The sequence below is a fragment of the Oncorhynchus masou genome, chromosome 27 (genome assembly GCF_036934945.1).
Source record: "Oncorhynchus masou masou isolate Uvic2021 chromosome 27, UVic_Omas_1.1, whole genome shotgun sequence".
Taxonomy (NCBI): domain Eukaryota; kingdom Metazoa; phylum Chordata; class Actinopteri; order Salmoniformes; family Salmonidae; genus Oncorhynchus; species Oncorhynchus masou.
The window spans coordinates 12,137,134-12,159,989 of NC_088238.1; the positions used below are offsets into that span (position 1 = coordinate 12,137,134).

The 22,856-nt window shown below is 44.5% G+C and overlaps 1 protein-coding gene across 1 annotated transcript in view; it reads left to right on the forward strand.

The window, feature by feature from the left end:
- Positions 1–22,856, forward strand: part of nell2b (neural EGFL like 2b) — a 63,584-nt gene that overhangs the window by 22,764 nt on the left and 17,964 nt on the right. Inside the window, exons 3-7 of the mRNA XM_064940930.1 lie at positions 6,914–7,064; positions 14,318–14,491; positions 15,916–16,012; positions 19,629–19,701; positions 19,957–20,039. Of these exons, the coding sequence (XP_064797002.1) occupies positions 6,914–7,064; positions 14,318–14,491; positions 15,916–16,012; positions 19,629–19,701; positions 19,957–20,039 (578 nt within the window). The remainder of the gene's footprint in view (positions 1–6,913; positions 7,065–14,317; positions 14,492–15,915; positions 16,013–19,628; positions 19,702–19,956; positions 20,040–22,856) is intronic.

The following is a 22,856-nucleotide window of genomic DNA, read 5'->3' on the forward strand; positions in this document are numbered from 1 at the left end:
ACGGTATCTATGGTAGTAAATACTGTATCTATGGTAGTAAATACGGTATCTATGGTAGTAAATACTGTATCTATGGTAGTAAATACGGTATCTATGGTAGTAAATACTGTATCTATGGTAGTAAATACGGTATCTATGGTAGTAAATACTGTATCTATGGTAGTAAATACTGTATCTATGGTAGTAAATACTGTATCTATGGTAGTAAAAACGGTATCTATGGTAGTATATACTGTATCTATGGTAGTAAATACTGTATCTATGGTAGTATATACTGTATCTATGGTAGTAAAAACGGTATCTATGGTAGTATATACGTATGTATGGTAGTAAAAACGGTATCTATGGTAGTAAATACTGTATCTATGGTAGTAAATACTGTATCTATGGTAGTAAATACTGTATCTATGGTAGTATATACTGTATCTATGGTAGTAAAAACGGTATCTATGGTAGTATATACGTATGTATGGGACATACAGTGCATTTGGAAAGTATTTCTGACCCCTTGACTTTCCCACATTTTGTTACGTTACAGCCTTATACTAAAATTGATTAAATAAAACATCTATTTATACATGATACCTAATAATAACAAAGCAAAACAGGTTTTTAGACATTTAAAAAACCCAGAAATAACTCATTCACATAAGTATTCAGACCCTTTGCTATGAGACTCGAAATTGAGCTCGGGTGGATCCTGTTCCATTGATCATCCTTGAGATGTTTCTGCAATTTCGTTGGAGTCCAACTGTGGTAAATTTAATTGATTGGACATGATTTGGAAAGACACACACCTGTCTGTATAAGGTCTCAGAGTTGACAGTGCATGTCAGAGCAAATCCCAGCCATGAGATCAATGGAATTGTCCTTAGAACTCTGAGACAGGATTGTGTCGAGGCACAGATCTGGAGAAGGGTATCAAAACATTTCTGCAGCATTGAAGGTCCCCAAGAACACAGTGGCCTCCATCATTCTTAAATGGAAGAAGTTTGTAACCACCCAAACTCTTCCTAGAGCTGGCCGCTCGGCCAAACTGAGCAGTCTGGGGAGAATGGCCTTGGTCCGGGAGGTGAGCAAGAACCCGATGATCACTCTGACAGAGATCCAGAGTTCCTGTGTGATGATGGGAGAACATTCCAGAAGGACAACAATCTCTACAGCACTCCACCAATCAGGCCTTTATGGTAGAGTGGCCAGATGGAAGCTACTCCTCAGTAAAAGGCACATGACAGCCCGCTTGGAGTTTTCCAAAAGGCACCTAAAGACTCTCAGACAATGAGAAACAAGATTCTCTGGTCTGATGAAACCAAGATTGAACTCTTTGACCTGAATGCTGAGCGTCACATCTTGAGGAAACCTGGCACCATCCCTACGGTGAAGCATGGTGGTGGCAGTTTCATGCTGTGGGGATGTTTTTCAGCGGTATGGACTGGGAGACTAGTCAGGATCGAGGGAAAGATGAACAGAGCAAAGTACAGAGTGAAAACCTGCTGTAGAGAGCTCAGGACCTCAGACTGGGGTGAAGGTTCACCTTCCAACAGGACAACGATCCTAAGCACACAGCCAAGACAACTCAGGTGTGGTTTTGGGACAAGTCTCTGAATGTCCTTGAGTGGCCCAGCCAGAGCCCAGACTTGAACCCGATCGAACATCTCTGGAGAGATGGCGACGCTCCCACCTCCAACCTGACAGAGCTTGAGAGGCTCTGCAGAGAAGAATGAAAGAAACTCCCCAAATACAGGTGTGCCAAGCTTGTATCGTCATATCCCAAAAGACTCAAGGCTGTAATCGCTGCCAAAGGTGCTTCAACAAAGTACTGAGTAAAGGGTCTGAATCCTTATGTAAATGTGATATTTCAGTTTTTTATTTTTAATACATTTGCCGACATTTCTAGAAACCTGTTTTTGCTTTGTTATCATGGAATATTGTGTGTGGATGAGAAGGGGGAAAAAACGATTTAATCAATTTTAGAATCAGGTTGTAAAGTAACAAAATGTGGAAATAGTGAAGGGGTCTGAATACTTTCTGAATGCATCGTACAGACCACATTGTTTTCTCCCCAGGTATTTTGAGCCTGTTTTCACCAGCTGAAGATACTGTGTTTATGCCGTACGAGACCATGTAGCTGGTGTCAGTGTGAAGCGGTTGAATCGTGTCACGGCTCCCCCCCCCCTGACCACACACACACACACACACACACACACACACACACACACACACACACACACACACACACACACACACACACACACACACACACACACACACACACACACACACACACACACACACACACACACACACACACACACACACACACACACACACACACTCCCTTCATCTCTTATTGATGGTTCCATTAAAGGAGCGTGGATGTCTGAGGAGAGGATAGAGGGAGGTGAGTTGAGGATAGAGGGGTGGTAGGATGGAGAGATACGTTCGGCCGAGGGAGAACAAAAGACAGCCAGAGATCAGGGCGCTCCCGTGGTTCCAATCCCTTCTCTCACTCTCTCTGTAGATACACTGGAAGTAAGGTGTTGTATCTGCGGTTAAAGGGAGCAATATGGAACACAACAGAGTACAGGATAGAATGTCGAACAGATGGTTTATTGACATCAGAGCCCGCTCAAAGGGTAGCAACCATGTGACCTTACTCATCAAGGTTAAATGATTGTACATGACACTAATTAACCAATATAACCACAGCTCTAAAACTGGGGACATACAGTATAACATCTCTGTCCCTGTGAGTGATGGTGGTTCTAGTCTCAGAAACATACAGTATAATCTCTGTCCCTGTGAGTGATGGTGGTTCTAGTCTCAGAAACATACAGTATAACATCTCTGTCCCTGTGAGTGATGATATTTTCAGTCTCAGAAACATACAGTATAATCTCTATCCCTGTGAGTGATGGTGGTTCTAGTCTCAGAAACATACAGTATAACATCTCTGTCCCTGTGAGTGATGGTGGTTCTAGTCTCAGAAACATACAGTATAACATCTCTGTCCCTGTGAGTGATGGTGGTTCTAGTCTCAGAAACATACAGTATAACATCTCTGTCCCTGTGAGTGATGGTGGTTCTAGTCTCAGAAACATACAGTATAACATCTCTGTCCCTGTGAGTGATGGTGGTTTTCTAGTCTCAGAAACATACAGTATAACATCTCTGTCCCTGTGAGTGATGGTGGTTCTAGTCTCAGAAACATACAGTATAACATCTCTGTCCCTGTGAGTGATGGTGGTTCTAGTCTCAGAAACATACAGTATAACATCTCTGTCCCTGTGAGTGATGGTGGTTCTAGTCTCAGAAACATACAGTATAACATCTCTGTCCCTGTGAGTGATGGTGGTTCTAGTCTCAGAAACATACAGTATAACATCTCTGTCCCTGTGAGTGATGGTGGTTCTAGTCTCAGAAACATACAGTATAACATCTCTGTCCCTGTGAGTGATGGTGGTTCTAGTCTCAGAAACATACAGTATAACATCTCTGTCCCTGTGAGTGATGGTGGTTCTAGTCTCAGAAACATACAGTATAACATCTCTGTCCCTGTGAGTGATGGTGGTTCTAGTCTCAGAAACATACAGTATAACATCTCTGTCCCTGTGAGTGATGGTGGTTCTAGTCTCAGAAACATACAGTATAACATCTCTGTCCCTGTGAGTGATGGTGGTTCTAGTCTCAGAAACATACAGTATAACATCTCTGTCCCTGTGAGTGATGGTGGTTCTAGTCTCAGAAACATAATGGTGGTTCTAGTCTCAGAAACATACAGTATAACATCTCTGTCCCTGTGAGTGATGGTGGTTCTAGTCTCAGAAACATACAGTATAACATCTCTGTCCCTGTGAGTGATGGTGGTTCTAGTCTCAGAAACATACAGTATAACATCTCTGTCCCTGTGAGTGATGGTGGTTCTAGTCTCAGAAACATACAGTATAACATCTCTGTCCCTGTGAGTGATGGTGGTTCTAGTCTCAGAAACATACAGTATAACATCTCTGTCCCTGTGAGTGATGGTGGTTCTAGTCTCAGAAACATACAGTATAACATCTCTGTCCCTGTGAGTGATGGTGGTTCTAGTCTCAGAAACATACAGTATAACATCTCTGTCCCTGTGAGTGATGGTGGTTCTAGTCTCAGAAACATACAGTATAACATCTCTGTCCCTGTGAGTGATGGTGGTTCTAGTCTCAGAAACATACAGTATAACATCTCTGTCCCTGTGAGTGATGGTGGTTCTAGTCTCAGAAACATACAGTATAACATCTCTGTCCCTGTGAGTGATGGTGGTTCTAGTCTCAGAAACATACAGTATAACATCTCTGTCCCTGTGAGTGATGGTGGTTCTAGTCTCAGAAACATACAGTATAACATCTCTCTCTGTCCCTGTGAGTGATGGTGGTTCTAGTCTCAGAAACATACAGTATAACATCTCTGTCCCTGTGAGTGATGGTGGTTCTAGTCTCAGAAACATACAGTATAACATCTCTGTCCCTGTGAGTGATGGTGGTTCTAGTCTCAGAAACATACAGTATCATCTCTGTCCCTGTGAGTGATGGTGGTTCTAGTCTCAGAAACATACAGTATAACATCTCTGTCCCTGTGAGTGATGGTGGTTCTAGTCTCAGAAACATACAGTATCATCTCTATCCCTGTGAGTGATGGTGGTTCTAGTCTCAGAAACATACAGTATAACATCTCTGTCCCTGTGAGTGATGGTGGTTCTAGTCTCAGAAACATACAGTATCATCTCTATCCCTGTGAGTGATGGTGGTTCTAGTCTCAGAAACATACAGTATAACATCTCTGTCCCTGTGAGTGATGGTGGTTCTAGTCTCAGAAACATACAGTATAACATCTCTGTCCCTGTGAGTGATGATATTTTCAGTCTCAGAAACATACATTATAATCTCTATCCCTGTGAGTGATCATGGTTTCAGTCTCAGAAACATACAGTTTAACATCTCTGTCCCTGTGAGTGATGATGGTTTCAGTCTCAGAAACATACAATATAACATCTCTGTCCCTGTGAGTGATTGTGGTTGCTGTCTCCTTCTCTGTCAGAAACTGAGACTGAAGGACAATCTATCCAGTAGCATTTTCTGTATCTCCATCTGTTATTAACTATCTTGCCTAGTTAAAAAAAAAGGTTAACTAAAAATAAAAAATGTATTTCAATTATGAGGTGTGCCTTGTTGGTGGTTAATTTGTGGAATTTCTATCCTTCTTAATGCGTTTGAGCCAATCAGTTGTGTTGTGACAAGGTAGGGGGGTATACAGGAGATAGCCCTAATTGGTAAAAGACCAAGTACATATTATGGCAAGAACAGCTCAAATAAGCAAAGAGAAATGACAGTCCATCATTACTTTAAGACATGAAGGTCAGTCAATCCGGAAAAGGTCAAGAACTTTGAAAGTTTCTTCAAGTGCCGTCGCAAAAAATCAAGCGCTGTGATGAAACTGTCTCTCATGAGCCGCCACAGGAAAGAAAGACCCAGAGTTACCTCTGCTGCAGAGGATAGGTTCTGTCTGGCTCAAACCGCCACAGGAAAGGAAGACCCAGAGTTACCTCTGCTGCAGAGGATAGGTTCATTAGCGTTAACTGGCTCTCATGAGGACCGCCACAGGAAAGGAAGACCCAGAGTTACCTCTGCTGCAGAGGATAGGTTCATTTGAGTTACCTGCCTCAGAAATTGCAGCTCAAATAAATGCCTCACAGAGTTCAAGACACATCTCAGCATCAACTGTTCAAAGGAGACTGCGTAAATCAGTCCTTCATGCAAAGAAACCACTACTAAAGTGCACCACTAAGAAGAAGAGACTTGCTTTGGCCAAGAAACACGAGCAATGGACATTAGACCGGTGGAAAATCTGGCCTTTGGTCTGAGGAATCCAAATTTGAGAGTTTTGGTTTCAACCGCAGTGTCTTTGTGAGACGCAGAGTAGGTGAACGGATGATCTCCGCATGTGTGGTTCCCACCGTGAAGCATGGAGGAGGAGGTGTGATGGTGTGGGGGTGCTTTGCTGTTGACACTGTCTGTTATTTATTTAGAATTCAAGGCACACTTAACCAGCATGTCTACCACAGTATTCTGCAGCGAATGCCATCCTATCTGGTTTGCTCTTAGTGGGACTATCATTTGTTTTTCAACAGGACAATGAACCAACACACCTCCAAGCTGTGTAAGGGCTATTTGACCAAGAAGGAGAGTTATGAAGTGCTGCATCAGATGACCTGGCCTCCACAATCACCCGACCTCAACCCAATTAAGATGGTTTGGGGATGGGTTGGAGCGTGGAGTGAAGGAAAAGCAGCCAGCAAATGCTCAGCATATGTGGGAACTCCTTCAAGACTGTTTAAAAAGTATTCCAGGTGAAGCTGGTTGAGAGAATGGCAAGAGTGTGCAAAGCTGTCATCAAGGCAAAGTGTGGATACTTTGAAGAATCTCAAATATACAATATATTTTGATTTGTTTAACAAGAATTGAAGCTTTCTGCCAACATCAGATATGTCTATATCCTTGGATTTTTTGTTGTTCTTACTTACAACCCTTGAATGAGTAGGCTTGTCCAAACTTTTGACTGGTACTATATTTTGTTGGATAACCAGTGTTACATAATGCAGTGTGTCCTAAATCTCTCCTCCAGTACCCACAGCCGTTACATTTATAGATCAACTCTAATATTAGCACCTGTTTGGACTACAGTGCTTGATGCTCAATTGTGGCCAACAACACTAAGATTCAGAGAACTTTCTCCCTCTCTGCCTTTTCTCTCTCTGCTTTCTCTCTCTCTGCTTTCTCTCTCTCTGATTTCTCTCACTCTCTCTCTCTCTCTCTCTCTCTCTCTCTTCTCTCTCTCTCTCTCTCTCTCTCTCTCTCTCTCTCTCTCTCTCTCTCCTCAGACTCATGGAGGAACGTGAGGGTGAAGGAGGATGTAGCAGAGGTGATGCTCCAGAAGCTGAGAGACAAGACAGAGTTTACTGTGCTGGCCACTCTGAAGCAGGAGAGACTCAACTCTGGAGTTCTGCTTTCCATACACTATGCAGAACACAGGTAAGACACAGTCCTCTCCATACACCATGCAGAACACAGGTAAGACACAGTCCTGTCCATACACTATGCAGAACACAGGTAAGACACAGTCCTCTCCATACACTATGCAGAACACAGGTAAGACACAGTCCTCTCCATACACTATGCAGAACACAGGTGAGACACAGTCCTCTTCATACACTATGCAGAACACAGGTAAGACACAGTCCTCTTCATACACCATGCAGAACACAGGTAAGACACAGTCCTCTCCATACACTATGCAGAACACAGGTAAGACACAGTCCTCTCCATACACTATGCAGAACACAGGTAAGACACAGTCCTCTCCATACACTATGCAGAACACAGGTAAGACACAGTCCTCTCCATACACTATGCAGAACACAGGTAAGACACAGTCCTCTTCATACACCATGCAGAACACAGGTAAGACACAGTCCTCTCCATACACTATGCAGAACACAGGTAAGACACAGTCCTCTCCATACACTATGCAGAACACAGGTAAGACACAGTCCTCTTCATACACCATGCAGAACACAGGTAAGACACAGTCCTCTCCATACACTATGCAGAACACAGGTAAGACACAGTCCTCTTCATACACCATGCAGAACACAGGTAAGACACAGTCCTCTTCATACACCATGCAGAACACAGGTAAGACACAGTCCTCTCCATACACTATGCAGAACACAGGTAAGACACAGTCCTCTCCATACACTATGCAGAACACAGGTAAGACACACATCTTGACTTAGAAACCATTTGTGTGCTGTTATGTAATGGAGGTAAGAACATGTGTCTGACTGGTGTCTGACTGGTTGAAGTCCAGTCAGAGACATTATAGAGGACCCTGGTTGAAGTCCAGTCAGAGACATTATAGAGGACCCTGGTTGAAGTCCAGTCAGAGACATTATAGAGGACCCTGGTTGAAGTCCAGTCAGAGACACTATAGAGGACCCTGGTTGAAGTCCAGTCAGACATTATAGAGGACCCTGGTTGAAGTCCAGTCAGACATTATAGAGGACCCTGGTTGAAGTCCAGTCAGAGACACTATAGAGGACCCTGGTTGAAGTCCAGTCAGACATTATAGAGGACCCTGGTTGAAGTCCAGTCAGAGACACTATAGAGGACCCTGGTTGAAGTCCAGTCAGAGACACTATAGAGGACCCTGGTTGAAGTCCAGTCAGAGACACTATAGAGGACCCTGGTTGAAGTCCAGTCAGAGACATTATAGAGGACCCTGGTTGAAGTCCAGTCAGAGACACTATAGAGGACCCTGGTTGAAGTCCAGTCAGAGACACTATAGAGGACCCTGGTTGAAGTCCAGTCAGAGACATTATAGAGGACCCTGGTTGAAGTCCAGTCAGAGACATTATAGAGGACCCTGGTTGAAGTCCAGTCAGAGACATTATAGAGGACCCTGGTTGAAGTCCAGTCAGAGACACTATAGAGGACCCTGGTTGAAGTCCAGTCAGAGACACTATAGAGGACCCTGGTTGAAGTCCAGTCAGAGACATTATAGAGGACCCTGGTTGAAGTCCAGTCAGAGACACTATAGAGGACCCTGGTTGAAGTCCAGTCAGAGACACTATAGAGGACCCTGGTTGAAGTCCAGTCAGACATTATAGAGGACCCTGGTTGAAGTCCAGTCAGAGACACTATAGAGGACCCTGGTTGAAGTCCAGTCAGAGACACTATAGAGGACCCTGGTTGAAGTCCAGTCAGAGACATTATAGAGGACCCTGGTTGAAGTCCAGTCAGAGACATTATAGAGGACCCTGGTTGAAGTCCAGTCAGAGACATTATAGAGGACCCTGGTTGAAGTCCAGTCAGAGACACTATAGAGGACCCTGGTTGAAGTCCAGTCAGAGACACTATAGAGGACCCTGGTTGAAGTCCAGTCAGAGACATTATAGAGGACCCTGGTTGAAGTCCAGTCAGAGACATATAGAGGACCCTGGTTGAAGTCCAGTCAGAGACACTATAGAGGACCCTGGTTGAAGTCCAGTCAGAGACACTATAGAGGACCCTGGTTGAAGTCCAGTCAGAGACATTATAGAGGACCCTGGTTGAAGTCCAGTCAGAGACATTATAGAGGACCCTGGTTGAAGTCCAGTCAGAGACACTATAGAGGACCCTGGTTGAAGTCCAGTCAGAGACACTATAGAGGACCCTGGTTGAAGTCCAGTCAGAGACATTATAGAGGACCCTGGTTGAAGTCCAGTCAGAGACACTATAGAGGACCCTGGTTGAAGTCCAGTCAGAGACATTATAGAGGACCCTGGTTGAAGTCCAGTCAGAGACATTATAGAGGACCCTGGTTGAAGTCCAGTCAGAGACACTATAGAGGACCCTGGTTGAAGTCCAGTCAGAGACATTATAGAGGACCCTGGTTGAAGTCCAGTCAGAGACATTATAGAGGACCCTGGTTGAAGTCCAGTCAGAGACATTATAGAGGACCCTGGTTGAAGTCCAGTCAGAGACACTATAGAGGACCCTGGTTGAAGTCCAGTCAGAGACATTATAGAGGACCCTGGTTGAAGTCCAGTCAGAGACATTATAGAGGACCCTGGTTGAAGTCCAGTCAGAGACATTATAGAGGACCCTGGTTGAAGTCCAGTCAGAGACATTATAGAGGACCCTGGTTGAAGTCCAGTCAGAGACACTATAGAGGACCCTGGTTGAAGTCCAGTCAGAGACACTATAGAGGACACTGGTTGAAGTCCAGTCAGAGACATTATAGAGGACCCTGGTTGAAGTCCAGTCAGAGACATTATAGAGGACCCTGGTTGAAGTCCAGTCAGAGACACTATAGAGGACCCTGGTTGAAGTCCAGTCAGAGACATTATAGAGGACCCTGGTTGAAGTCCAGTCAGAGACACTATAGAGGACACTGGTTGAAGTCCAGTCAGAGACATTATAGAGGACCCTGGTTGAAGTCCAGTCAGAGACATTATAGAGGACCCTGGTTGAAGTCCAGTCAGAGGCTGGTTCAGGGAAGCAGCACTACATGCTAAGTTAGCACACTGGCTGTTTTATACAGTAGAGTCAGTAAAAACAGCTGAAGGGGAACTCAATCTGAGGAGGCTGGTGAAGGGAGGATGGCTCATAAAAAATGGATGAAACAAAGTGAATGGAATGGTATAAATAATCAGGCGTTTGATAAGATTCCATTAATTCCGTTCCAGCCATTACTATGAGCCATTACTATGAGCCATTACTACGAGCCATTACTATGAGCCATTACTACGAGCCATTACTATGAGCCATTACTATGAGCCATTACTATGAGCCATTACTATGAGCCATTACTATGAGCCATTACTATGAGCCATTACTACGAGCCATTACTATGAGCCATTACTATGAGCCATTACTATGAGCCATTACTATGAGCCATTACTATGAGCCATTACTATGAGCCATTACTATGAGCCATTACTATGAGCCATTACTATGAGCCATTACTATGAGCCATTACCATGAGCCATTAGTATGAGCCATTACTATGATCCATTACTATGAGCCATTACTATGATCCATTACTATGAGCCATTACCATGAGCCATTACCATGAGCCATTACTATGAGCCATTACTACGAGCCATTACTACGAGCCATTACTACGAGCCATTACTATGAGCCATTACTATGAGCCATTACTATGAGCCATTACTATGAGCCAGTCCTCCCCATTTAAATTGCCACCATCCACCACTGGACTCCATATGTGGACCCTGTAATAAAGAGGCAAGAACCTGAAAGGTCCGGTACAATGCTGACTTACACCAACCAGTCATATAGATCAGACTGTGTACCATCTGTCAAGATTTCCCAAGTGTCATCTTATAAAGTTCAGCCTGCCATTGTTTTTATGGTGTGGGATTTGGGCATGGATTTCATGAGGTCATTTGAACAATAGTATTAGCACTTCACTGCCAAGGCTCTGTTGTTGTTTTGAAGACAGTCCATATTAGGTTAAACAGTCAGATTATGATTTATCCCCGTTTTCATTGTTCCTGCCTCCAAGGACAGCTTTATATGGATTTGTTCATTCTCTTTAATTTTAAATGTGGAAAATACATCCTTTGGGAGAAGCAGAGCAAATCAGCTTGTCCTTTCTTCAGTGGAAGCATTCCATCCCTCTGTCCTTCTGGTTTTCCTCTGTCCTTTTTGTAATGGCTTCAATCTATCCCTTCATCCATCCATTCCTCTATCCTTCCGCCCCTACATCTATCTATCTATCTATCTATCTATCTATCTATCTATCTATCTATCTATCTATCTATCTATCTATCTATCTATCTATCTATCTATCTATCTATCTATCTATCTATCTATCTATCTATCTATCTATCTATCTATCTATCTATCTATCTATCTATCTATCTATCTATCTATCTATCTATCTATCTATCTATCTATCTATCTATCTACAGTGGGGCAAAAAAGTATTTAGTCAGCCACCAAAAAAATCCAGAAAATCACATTGTAGGATTTTTAATGAATTTATTTGCAAATCAGGGTGGAAAATAAGTATTTTGTCACCTACAAACAAGCAAGATTTCTGGCTCTCACAGACCTGTAACTTCTTCTTTAAGAGGCTCCTCTGTTCTCCACTCGTTACCTGTATTAATGGCACCTGTTGGAACTTGTTATCAGTATAAAAGACACCTGTCCACAACCTCAAACAGTCACACTCCAAACTCCACTATGGCCAAGACCAAAGAGCTGTCAAAGGACACCAGAAACAAAATTGTAGACCTGCACCAGGCTGGGAAGACTGAATCTGCAATAGGTAAGCAGCTTGGTTTGAAGAAATCAACTGTGGGAGCAATTATTAGGAAATGGAAGACATACACGACCACTGATAATCTCCCTCGATCTGGGGCTCCACGCAAGATCTCACCCCGTGGGGTCAAAATGATCACAAGAACGGTGAGCAAAAATGACCTGCAGGACCTAGTGAATGACCTGCAGAGAGCTGGGACCAAAGTAACAAAGCCTACCATCAGTAACACACTATGCCGCCAGGGACTCAAATCCTGCAGTGCCAGACGTGTCCCCCTGCTTAAGCCAGTAAATGTCCAGGCCTGTCTGAAGTTTGCTAGAGAGCATTTGGATGATCCAGAAGAAGATTGGGAGAATGTCATATGGTCAGATGAAACCAAAATTGAACTTTTTGGTAAAAACTCAACTCGTCGTGTTTGGAGGACAAAGAATGCAGAGTTGCATCCAAAGAACATCATGCTTTGGGGCTGTTTTTCTGCAAAGGGACCAGGACGACTGATCCGTGCAAAGGAAAGAATGAATGGGGCCATGTATCATGTGATTTTGAGTGAAAACCTCCTTCCATCAGCAAGGGCATTGAAGATGAAATGTGGCTGGGTCTTTCAGCATGACAATGATCCCAAACACACCGCCCGGGCAACGAAGGAGTGGCTTCATAAGAAGCATTTCAAGGTCCTGGAGTGGCCTAGCCAGTCTCCAGATCTCAACCCCATAGAAATCTTTGGAGGGAGTTGAAAGTCCGTGTTGCCCAGCAACAGCCCCAAAACATCACTGCTCTAGAGGAGATCTGCATGGAGGAATGGGCCAAAATACCAGCAACAGTGTGTGAAAACCTTGTGAAGACTTACAGAAAACGTTTGACCTCTGTCATTGCCAACAAAGGGTATATAACAAAGTATTGAGATACACTTTTGTTATTGACCAAATACTTATTTTCCACTATAATTTGCAAATAAATTCATTAAAAATTCTACAATGTGATTTTCTGGATTTTTTTTTCTCATTTTGTCTGCCATAGTTGAAGTGTACCTATGATGAAATTTATAGGCCTCTCTCATCTTTTTAAGTGGGAGAACATGCACAATTGGTGGCTGACTAAATACTTTTTCGCCCCACTGTATCTATCTATCCAATTATTTTTTCCTTCCAATCATTTATGTAATGGCTTCAATCTATCCCTTCATCCCTCCATCAATCCACCCCTCCATACTTCCACTCCTTTCTGCAGATGGGTAAACAGACAGAGGCATATCTCGAATGATTGATTGTCTGTCGTCAGTGTTGGAGAAAGACCTGTGACATTTTCTCCCCCCAGACACAGTGTTGATGACATGGCCTCTAAGGTCACAGTCAACCTGTCATCTTCCTTTATCTCATGGATCAGTGCTTTGTTAACACACACACACACACACACACACACACACACACACACACACACACACACACACACACACACACACACACACACACACACACACACACACACACACACACACACACACACACATACTCTGGCTGGGTGTTCTAATCAGAGAGATGAATACTCTGGCTCGGTGCTCTAATCAGAGAGATGAACACTACTCTGTAAACTCCTCTGTAAACTCCTCCGTAAACTTCTCTGTAAACTCCTCTGTAAACTCCTCTGTAAACTCCTCTGTAAACTCCTCCGTAAACTCCTCTGTAAACTCCTCCGTAAACTCCTCTGTAAACTCCTCTGTAAACTCCTCTGTAAACTCCTCTGTAAACTCCTCTGTAATCTCCTCTGTAAACTCCTCTGTAAACTCCTCTGTAATCTCCTCCGTAAACTCCTCCGTAAACTACTCTGTAAACTCCTCTGTAAACTCCTCTGTAAACTCCTCTGTAAACTCCTCTGTAATCTCCTCTGTAAACTCCTCTGTAATCTCCTCCTTAAACTACTCTGTAAACTCCTCTGTAAACTCCTCTGTAAACTCCTCTGTAAACTCCTCTGTAAACTCCTCTGTAAACTCCTCTGTAAACTACTCTGTAAACTCCTCTGTAAACTTCTCTGTAATCTCCTCTGTAAACTCCTCTGTAATCTCCTCCTTAAACTACTCTGTAAACTCCTCTGTAAACTCCTCTGTAAACTCTCCTCTGTAAACTCCTCTGTAAACTCCTCTGTAAACTCTCCTCTGTAAACTCCTCTGTAAACTCCTCTGTAAACTCTCCTCTGTAATTGAGGAATTCTTTCTTGGAAGTGTTTTCCACTGTAGTCCCTGCAGGTTTAAGAGCAATGCAACTACTGTTGATTTACTTGTTTGAATGTGTCTGCAGCTTTTTCCCTGCAGCTTTTCAGTCCCACTTTTTAGTTCTCTGAATGATGACACGTTGTACCACAGAAACAGTAGTTTCAAAAGGAAAAACCTACAGCAATTACCTCTCAGGCGTCAGCCATTGTAACAGATACTAATAGATTGAGTGTGTCTGTTATCCAGGTATCTGGAGTTGGAGAGCAGTGGGCAGCGTAATGAGATCCGCCTCCACTACCGCACCAGGGACCAGCGGCAACACACTGAGGGGTTCCCCTACTCCCTGGCAGACGACCGTTGGCACAAGCTGTCTGTGGCCGTCAGTGTCTCCCACGTGGTGCTGCACGTCGACTGTAACAGGTGAGTGTGGCACTGATAAACTTGGATTAGCTAACACAACGTGCCATTGGAACACAGGAGTGATCATTGCTGAGGATCAACCTCTGTACACCTATGTAGATATTCCATTAAAAATCAGTCGTTTCCAGCTACAATAGTCATTCACAACATTAACAATGTCTACACTATATTTCTGATCAATTTGATGTTATTTTAATGGACAATTTTTTAAATTTTCTTTCAAAAACAAGGACATTTCTAAGTGACCCCAAGCTTTTGAATGGTAGTCTACTTCACTTGCTTTGGCAATGTTAACATATGTTTCCCTTGCCAATAAAGCACATGAATTGAGAGACACAGAGAGAGCAGAAAGGGTTGTCGTGAATGGAGGGAGAGAGAATACCTTCAGGGTACCAGTGCTTTACGCTTGGAACACACCGACAGCGTCACTGCGTTTTGGTACATCAGAAAGACATTCATTTCCAATGAAACGCTGCGTTTGCCTTGCAGCACAGCATTGCAGAGGCAGCAACAGTGTGTTCTGTGGGGTGTATATGTTGGATTTATCAAACGTCTGGGTCAAACTGTATACGTAGACGGCGTGACACAAACGGTAGCAGAAGGTGAATGTTGCACACAGATCTTTTGTTGCACACAGATCCAGATGATGCTGCGTATGATTTGCACCATGACGCTGTCGGGGTGTTGGAAGTGTTAGGGATGCCAATGGTGAGCGGGATGGTGTTACAACCCAGCACTATAACACCTGAGTCAGCTAATAAACCAATCATCCAGGTCTTGACAATCTGGTGAAGCAGGTGTTACTGTGGAAGGCTGAACGTGAGCAGGGCTGGGAGTGAAGAACTACGGCCCTGGGTAGTACTGCTGTTGTGTCTCCTAAAGCAGGGAAGGAAACATTTTTCCTAATGGAATGTAAAATGCAAACACTGTGTCATCTATTTGAATGAGTAACAGTTCATTATGTTCTGTGTGTAAACAGTATTCTATCCTCCAGTATGTTCTGTGTATAAACAGTATTCTATCCTCCAGTATGTTCTGTGTATAAACAGTATTCTATCCTCCAGTATGTTCTGTGTATAAACAGTATTCTATCCTCCAGTATGTTCTGTGTATAAACAGTATTCTATCCTCCAGTATGTTCTGTGTATAAACAGTATTCTATCCTCCAGTATGTTCTGTATATAAACAGTATTCTATCCTCCAGTATGTTCTGTGTGTAAACAGTATTCTATCCTCCAGTATGTTCTGTGTATAAACAGTATTCTATCCTCCAGTATGTTCTGTATGTTCTATCCTCCAGTATGTTCTGTGTATAAACAGTATTCTATCCTCCAGTATGTTCTGTGTATAAACAGTATTCTATCCTCCAGTATGTTCTGTGAATAAACAGTATAGTATCTCCTTGTATTCCTCTTGTCCTCTAGGATCTATGAGAGGGTGATAGAGAATCCGTCTATGGACATTCCCTCTGACACCACCATCTGGCTCGGACAGAGGAACCAGGCCCATGGATACTTCAAGGTATGTTGTGGGGATTCATATTTTCCTGAAAATCTACTAAGTTTCAATACCGAGAATAATGTATCCAGAGTGTCCTGGGACATACTGCAAAAATTGCCACAACTAAAGGCTGTCTCAAGATATGCCAGAGTTCTCACAAATAAGATTCTCACTGACGCACAGAGCCACAAGTAGGCTATCTCACGACGCACAGAGCCACAAGTAGGCTGTCTCACGACGCACAGAGCCACAAGTGGCTGTAGTGTTGTCAGATCAGAAACACTTTCTAACGGCAGTCAAACACAAGTCAAATGACCAACGTTATCTCAAGCTTGAGCTCATGACCTCCAACGAATGACAGAATATATCCTGTTTGTCAAAACAAGTTGATGATTATGTTTTGTCGACAGAGGTAGGCGCACCCTCAGCACCCCTACTGTCTCACGACGCGAGCTAGGCCCTTGACACGCTCAGAGCAACACGTAGGCTGTCCCACTCAAAACTGCGATGAAATCAATCTATGACCACACACAACCATTGCGTTAAATTAAACGGATGGATATGATTTTGGGAATTTCACTACAAGCAAGAATTTGATACATGCCTTCAATTGCATTAGGCAGAGGTCAGTAGTCCAGGGTGGTGTGACAAGGTACAGAACGGCAGGAAGGCTCAGGTCAGAGGTCAGTAATCCAGGGTGGTGTGACAAGGTACAGAACGGCAGGAAGGCTCAGGGCAGAGGTCAGTAGTCCAGGGTGGTGTGACAAGGTACAGAACAGCAGACAGGCTCAGGTCAGAGGTCAGTAATCCAGGGTGGTGTGACAAGGTACAGAACGGCAGGCAGGCTCAGGTCAGAGGTCAGTAATCCAGGGTGGTGTGACAAGGTACAGAACGGCAGACAGGCTCAGGGCAGAGGTCAGTAATCCAGGGTGGTGTGACAAGGTTCAGAACAGCAGACAGGCTCAGGGCAGAGGTCAGTAATCCAGGGTGGTGTGACAAGGTACAGAGCCACAAGCAGGCAGGCTCAGGTCAGAGGTCAGTAATCCAGGGTGGTGTGACAAGGTACAGAACGGCAGGCAGGCTCAGGGCAGAGGTCAGTAATCCAGGGTGGTGTGACAAGGTACAGAGCGGCAGGCAGGCTCAGGTCAGAGGTCAGTAATCCAGGGTGGTGTGACAAGGTACAGAACGGCAGGCAGGCTCAGGGCAGAGGTCAGTAATCCAGGGTGGTGTGACAAGGTACAGAACGGCAGGCAGGCTCAGGTCAGAGGTCAGTAATCCAGGGTGGTGTGACAAGGTACAGAATATATCGGCAGGCAGGCTCAGGTCAGAGGTCAGTAATCCAGGGTGGTGTGACAAGGTACAGAACGGCAGGCAGGCTCAGGTCAGAGGCCAGTAATCCAGGGTGGTGTGACAAGGTACAGAATAGCAGACAGGCTCAGGGCAGAGGCCAGTAATCCAGGGTGGTGTGACAAGGTACAGAACAGCAGACAGGCTCAGGGCAGAGGCCAGTAATCCAGGGTGGTGTGACAAGGTACAGAACAGCAGACAGGCTCAGGGCAGAGGTCAGTAATCCAGGGTGGTGTGACAAGGTACAGAACAGCAGACAGGCTCAGGGCAGAGGCCAGTAATCCAGGGTGGTGTGACAAGGTACAGAACAGCAGACAGGCTCAGGGCAGAGGTCAGTAATCCAGGGTGGTGTGACAAGGTTCAGAACAGCAGACAGGCTCAGGGCAGAGGTCAGTAATCCAGGGTGGTGTGACAAGGTACAGAACAGCAGACAGGCTCAGGGCAGAGGCCAGTAATCCAGGGTGGTGTGACAAGGTACAGAACAGCAGACAGGCTCAGGGCAGAGGTCAGTAATCCAGGGTGGTGTGACAAGGTACAGAACGGCAGACAGGCTCAGGGCAGAGGTCAGTAATCCAGGGTGGTGTGACAAGGTACAGAACAGCAGACAGGCTCAGGGCAGAGGTCAGTAGTCCAGGGTGGTGTGACAAGGTACAGAACAGCAGACAGGCTCAGGGCAGAGGTCAGTAATCCAGGGTGGTGTGACAAGGTACAGAACAGCAGACAGGCTCAGGGCAGAGGCCAGTAATCCAGGGTGGTGTGACAAGGTACAGAACAGCAGACAGGCTCAGGGCAGAGGTCAGTAGTCCAGGGTGGTGTGACAAGGTACAGAACAGCAGGCAGGCTCAGGGCAGAGGTCAGTTGTCCAGGGTGGTGTGACAAGGTACAGAACAGCAGACAGGCTCAGGGCAGAGGCCAGTAATCCAGGGTGGTGTGACAAGGTACAGAACAGCAGACAGGCTCAGGGCAGAGGTCAGTAATCCAGGGTGGTGTGACAAGGTACAGAACGGCAGACAGGCTCAGGGCAGAGGTCAGTAATCCAGGGTGGTGTGACAAGGTACAGAACAGCAGACAGGCTCAGGGCAGAGGTCAGTAATCCAGGGTGGTGTGACAAGGTACAGAACGGCAGACAGGCTCAGGTCAGAGGTCAGTAATCCAGGGTGGTGTGACAAGGTACAGAACAGCAGACAGGCTCAGGGCAGAGGTCAGTAATCCAGGGTGGTGTGACAAGGTACAGAATAGCAGACAGGCTCAGGGCAGGCAGAATGGTCAAAAACTGGGAAAACAAAACAACTGGGAACAGATAAACAGAGAACACAGGTTTAAATACACTGGGGATAATGAGGAAGATTGGCGACACCTGAAGGGGGTGGCGACAACCACAAAGACAGGAGAAACAGATCAGGGCGTGACACACAAAGCCTTTCATCACATCAGTTTCGAAACAGTGGATCCGTCATCTCCAAAACACACAGTTGGTTCTGAAACATCTGTCTGTACCTCTGTCTCAACAAATTCTAGTGATTCCAACTGTCAGGTAGCTGGTTCTGTACCTCTGTTCATCAGCTTCTAGTGATTCCAACTGTCAGGTAGCTGGTTCTGTACCTCTGTTCATCAGCTTCTAGTGATTCCAACTGTCAGGTAGCTGGTTCTGTACCTCTGTCTCATCAGCTTCTAGTGATTCCAACTGTCAGGTAGCTGGTTCTGTACCTCTGTCTCATCAGCTTCTAGTGATTCCAACTGTCAGGTAGCTGGTTCTGTACCTCTGTTCATCAGCTTCTAGTGATTCTAACTGTCAGGTAGCTGGTTCTGTACCTCTGTCTCATCAGCTTCTAGTGATTCCAACTGTCAGGTAGCTGGTTCTGTACCTCTGTCTCATCAGCTTCTAGTGATTCCAACTGTCAGCTACCGTCACACTCATAGAGCTCAGCTAAGCTAACTCATCCTGCATAGATATGATCTGAGGTCAACCTCTCCCACTCTCTCTCTCTACTCCCTCTCTCTGTTATTCTGTCTAAACCTCTCTCTCTCCCCTCCCTCTCTCTGTTATTCTGTCTAAACCTCTCTCTGTCTCCTCCCTCTCTCTGTTATTCTGTCTAAACCTCTCTCTCTCTCCTCCCTCTCTCTGTTATTCTGTCTAAACCTCTATCTCTCCTCCCTTTCTCTCTCTGTTATTCTGCCTCAAACTCTCTCCCCTTCTCTGTTATTCTTCAAACTCTCTCCCCTTCTCGCTCTCTCCCTCTCTCCCCTTCTCCCTTTCTCTTCCTCCTCCCGTCTCTCACTGTCTCTACAGGGTATAATGCAGGATGTTCAGCTGGTCGTCATGCCTCAAGGCTACATCTCCCAGTGTCCAGACCTCAACCGCAGTAAGAGAACAGTTACATTTAGTACCTATAAAAGTCTGGAAACTCTGATGATAACATGATGACATGTACATTATTGTACAGCCACTATAAAAGTCTGGAAACTCTGCATCTAAAATGAGATGCCCACAAAAGGCAACATCAGCTACACATGCATTTACAGTATAGCTCTAATATCCTTGCCAGTACAGTTACATGGACATTGACAATGGAACTATCATGCCAACATTACATTACCATGACTTACCTGTGTTTCAGCTTGCCCCACCTGCAATGACTTCCATGGGCTGGTGCAGAAGATCATGGAGCTGCAGGATGTCTTAGCCAAGACCTCCAGCAAGGTATTATGGCATAAGACAATGGGTGCCTCAATCGTCTACAGTGGTTTCCTCTCCTTGTCTTCTTTCCATCTGCATTGATTTGAAGGGAGAGGAGAGGAGAGGAGAGGAGAGGAGAGGAGAGGAAGCCACTTGTAGACGATTGAGATTCACCCTTCTGTTGTGTCTCTCTGGTCGACATGCTAGCTTTTCTTGCAACTCCTACTTTGTGTAATGTCCGGTACAGTAGTGTAGAGTAATGGTGTAGCTACAACTCCTACTTTGTGTAATGTCCGGTACAGTAGTGTAGAGTAATGGTGTAGCTACAACTCCTACTTTGTGTAATGTCCGGTACAGTAGTGTAGAGTAATGGTGTAGCTACAACTCCTACTTTGTGTAATGTCCGGTACAGTAGTGTAGAGTAATGGTGTAGCTACAACTCCTACTTTGTGTAATGTCCGGTACAGTAGTGTAGAGTAATGGTGTAGCTACAACTCCTACTTTGTGTAATGTCCGGTACAGTAGTGTAGAGTAATGGTGTAGCTACAACTCCTACTTTGTGTAATGTCCGGTACAGTAGTGTAGAGTAATGGTGTAGCTACAACTCCTACTTTGTGTAATGTCCGGTACAGTAGTGTAGAGTAATGGTGTAGCTACAACTCCTACTTTGTGTAATGTCCGGTACAGTAGTGTAGAGTAATGGTGTAGCTACAACTCCTACTTTGTGTAATGTCCGGTACAGTAGTGTAGAGTAATGTGTAGCTACAACTCCTACTTTGTGTAATGTCCGGTACAGTAGTGTAGAGTAATGGTGTAGCTACAACTCCTACTTTGTGTAATGTCCGGTACAGTAGTGTAGAGTAATGGTGTAGCTACAACTCCTACTTTGTGTAATGTCCTACAACTCCTACTTTGTGTAATGTCCGGTACAGTAGTGTAGAGTAATGGTGTAGCTACAACTCCTACTTTGTGTAATGTACAGTAGTGTAGAGTAATGGTGTAGCTACAACTCCTACTTTGTGTAATGTCCGGTACAGTAGTGTAGAGTAATGGTGTAGCTACAACTCCTACTTTGTGTAATGTCCGGTACAGTAGTGTAGAGTAATGGTGTAGCTACAACTCCTACTTTGTGTAATGTCCGGTACAGTAGTGTAGAGTAATGGTGTAGCTACAACTCCTACTTTGTGTAATGTCCGGTACAGTAGTGTAGAGTAATGGTGTAGCTACAACTCCTACTTTGTGTAATGTCCGGTACAGTAGTGTAGAGTAATGGTGTAGCTACAACTCCTACTTTGTGTAATGTCCGGTACAGTAGTGTAGAGTAATGGTGTAGCTACAACTCCTACTTTGTGTAATGTCCGGTACAGTAGTGTAGAGTAATGGTGTAGCTACAACTCCTACTTTGTGTAATGTCCGGTACAGTAGTGTAGAGTAATGGTGTAGCTACAACTCCTACTTTGTGTAATGTCCGGTACAGTAGTGTAGAGTAATGGTGTAGCTACAACTCCTACTTTGTGTAATGTCCGGTACAGTAGTGTAGAGTAATGGTGTAGCTACAACTCCTACTTTGTGTAATGTCCGGTACAGTAGTGTAGAGTAATGGTGTAGCTACAACTCCTACTTTGTGTAATGTCCGGTACAGTAGTGTAGAGTGTAATGTCCGTGTAGCTAATGGTGTAGCTACAACTCCTACTTTGTGTAATGTCCGGTACAGTAGTGTAGAGTAATGGTGTAGCTACAACTCCTACTTTGTGTAATGTCCGGTACAGTAGTGTAGAGTAATGGTGTAGCTACAACTCCTACTTTGTGTAATGTCCGGTACAGTAGTGTAGAGTAATGGTGTAGCTACAACTCCTACTTTGTGTAATGTCCGGTACAGTAGTGTAGAGTAATGGTGTAGCTACAACTCCTACTTTGTGTAATGTCCGGTACAGTAGTGTAGAGTAATGGTGTAGCTACAACTCCTACTTTGTGTAATGTCCGGTACAGTAGTGTAGAGTAATGGTGTAGCTACAACTCCTACTTTGTGTAATGTCCGGTACAGTAGTGTAGAGTAATGGTGTAGCTACAACTCCTACTTTGTGTAATGTCCGGTACAGTAGTGTAGAGTAATGGTGTAGCTACAACTCCTACTTTGTGTAATGTCCGGTACAGTAGTGTAGAGTAATGGTGTAGCTACAACTCCTACTTTGTGTAATGTCCGGTACAGTAGTGTAGAGTAATGGTAATGTGTAATGTCCGGTACAGTAGTGTAGCTACAACTCCTACTTTGTGTAATGTCCGGTACAGTAGTGTAGAGTAATGGTGTAGCTACAACTCCTACTTTGTGTAATGTCCGGTACAGTAGTGTAGAGTAATGGTGTAGCTACAACTCCTACTTTGTGTAATGTCCGGTACAGTAGTGTAGAGTAATGGTGTAGCTACAACTCCTACTTTGTGTAATGTCCGGTACAGTAGTGTAGAGTAATGGTGTAGCTACAACTCCTACTTTGTGTAATGTCCGGTACAGTAGTGTAGAGTAATGGTGTAGCTACAACTCCTACTTTGTGTAATGTCCGGTACAGTAGTGTAGAGTAATGGTGTAGCTACAACTCCTACTTTGTGTAATGTCCGGTACAGTAGTGTAGAGTAATGGTGTAGCTACAACTCCTACTTTGTGTAATGTCCGGTACAGTAGTGTAGAGTAATGGTGTAGCTACAACTCCTACTTTGTGTAATGTCCGGTACAGTAGTGTAGAGTAATGGTGTAGCTACAACTCCTACTTTGTGTAATGTCCGGTACAGTAGTGTAGAGTAATGGTGTAGCTACAACTCCTACTTTGTGTAATGTCCGGTACAGTA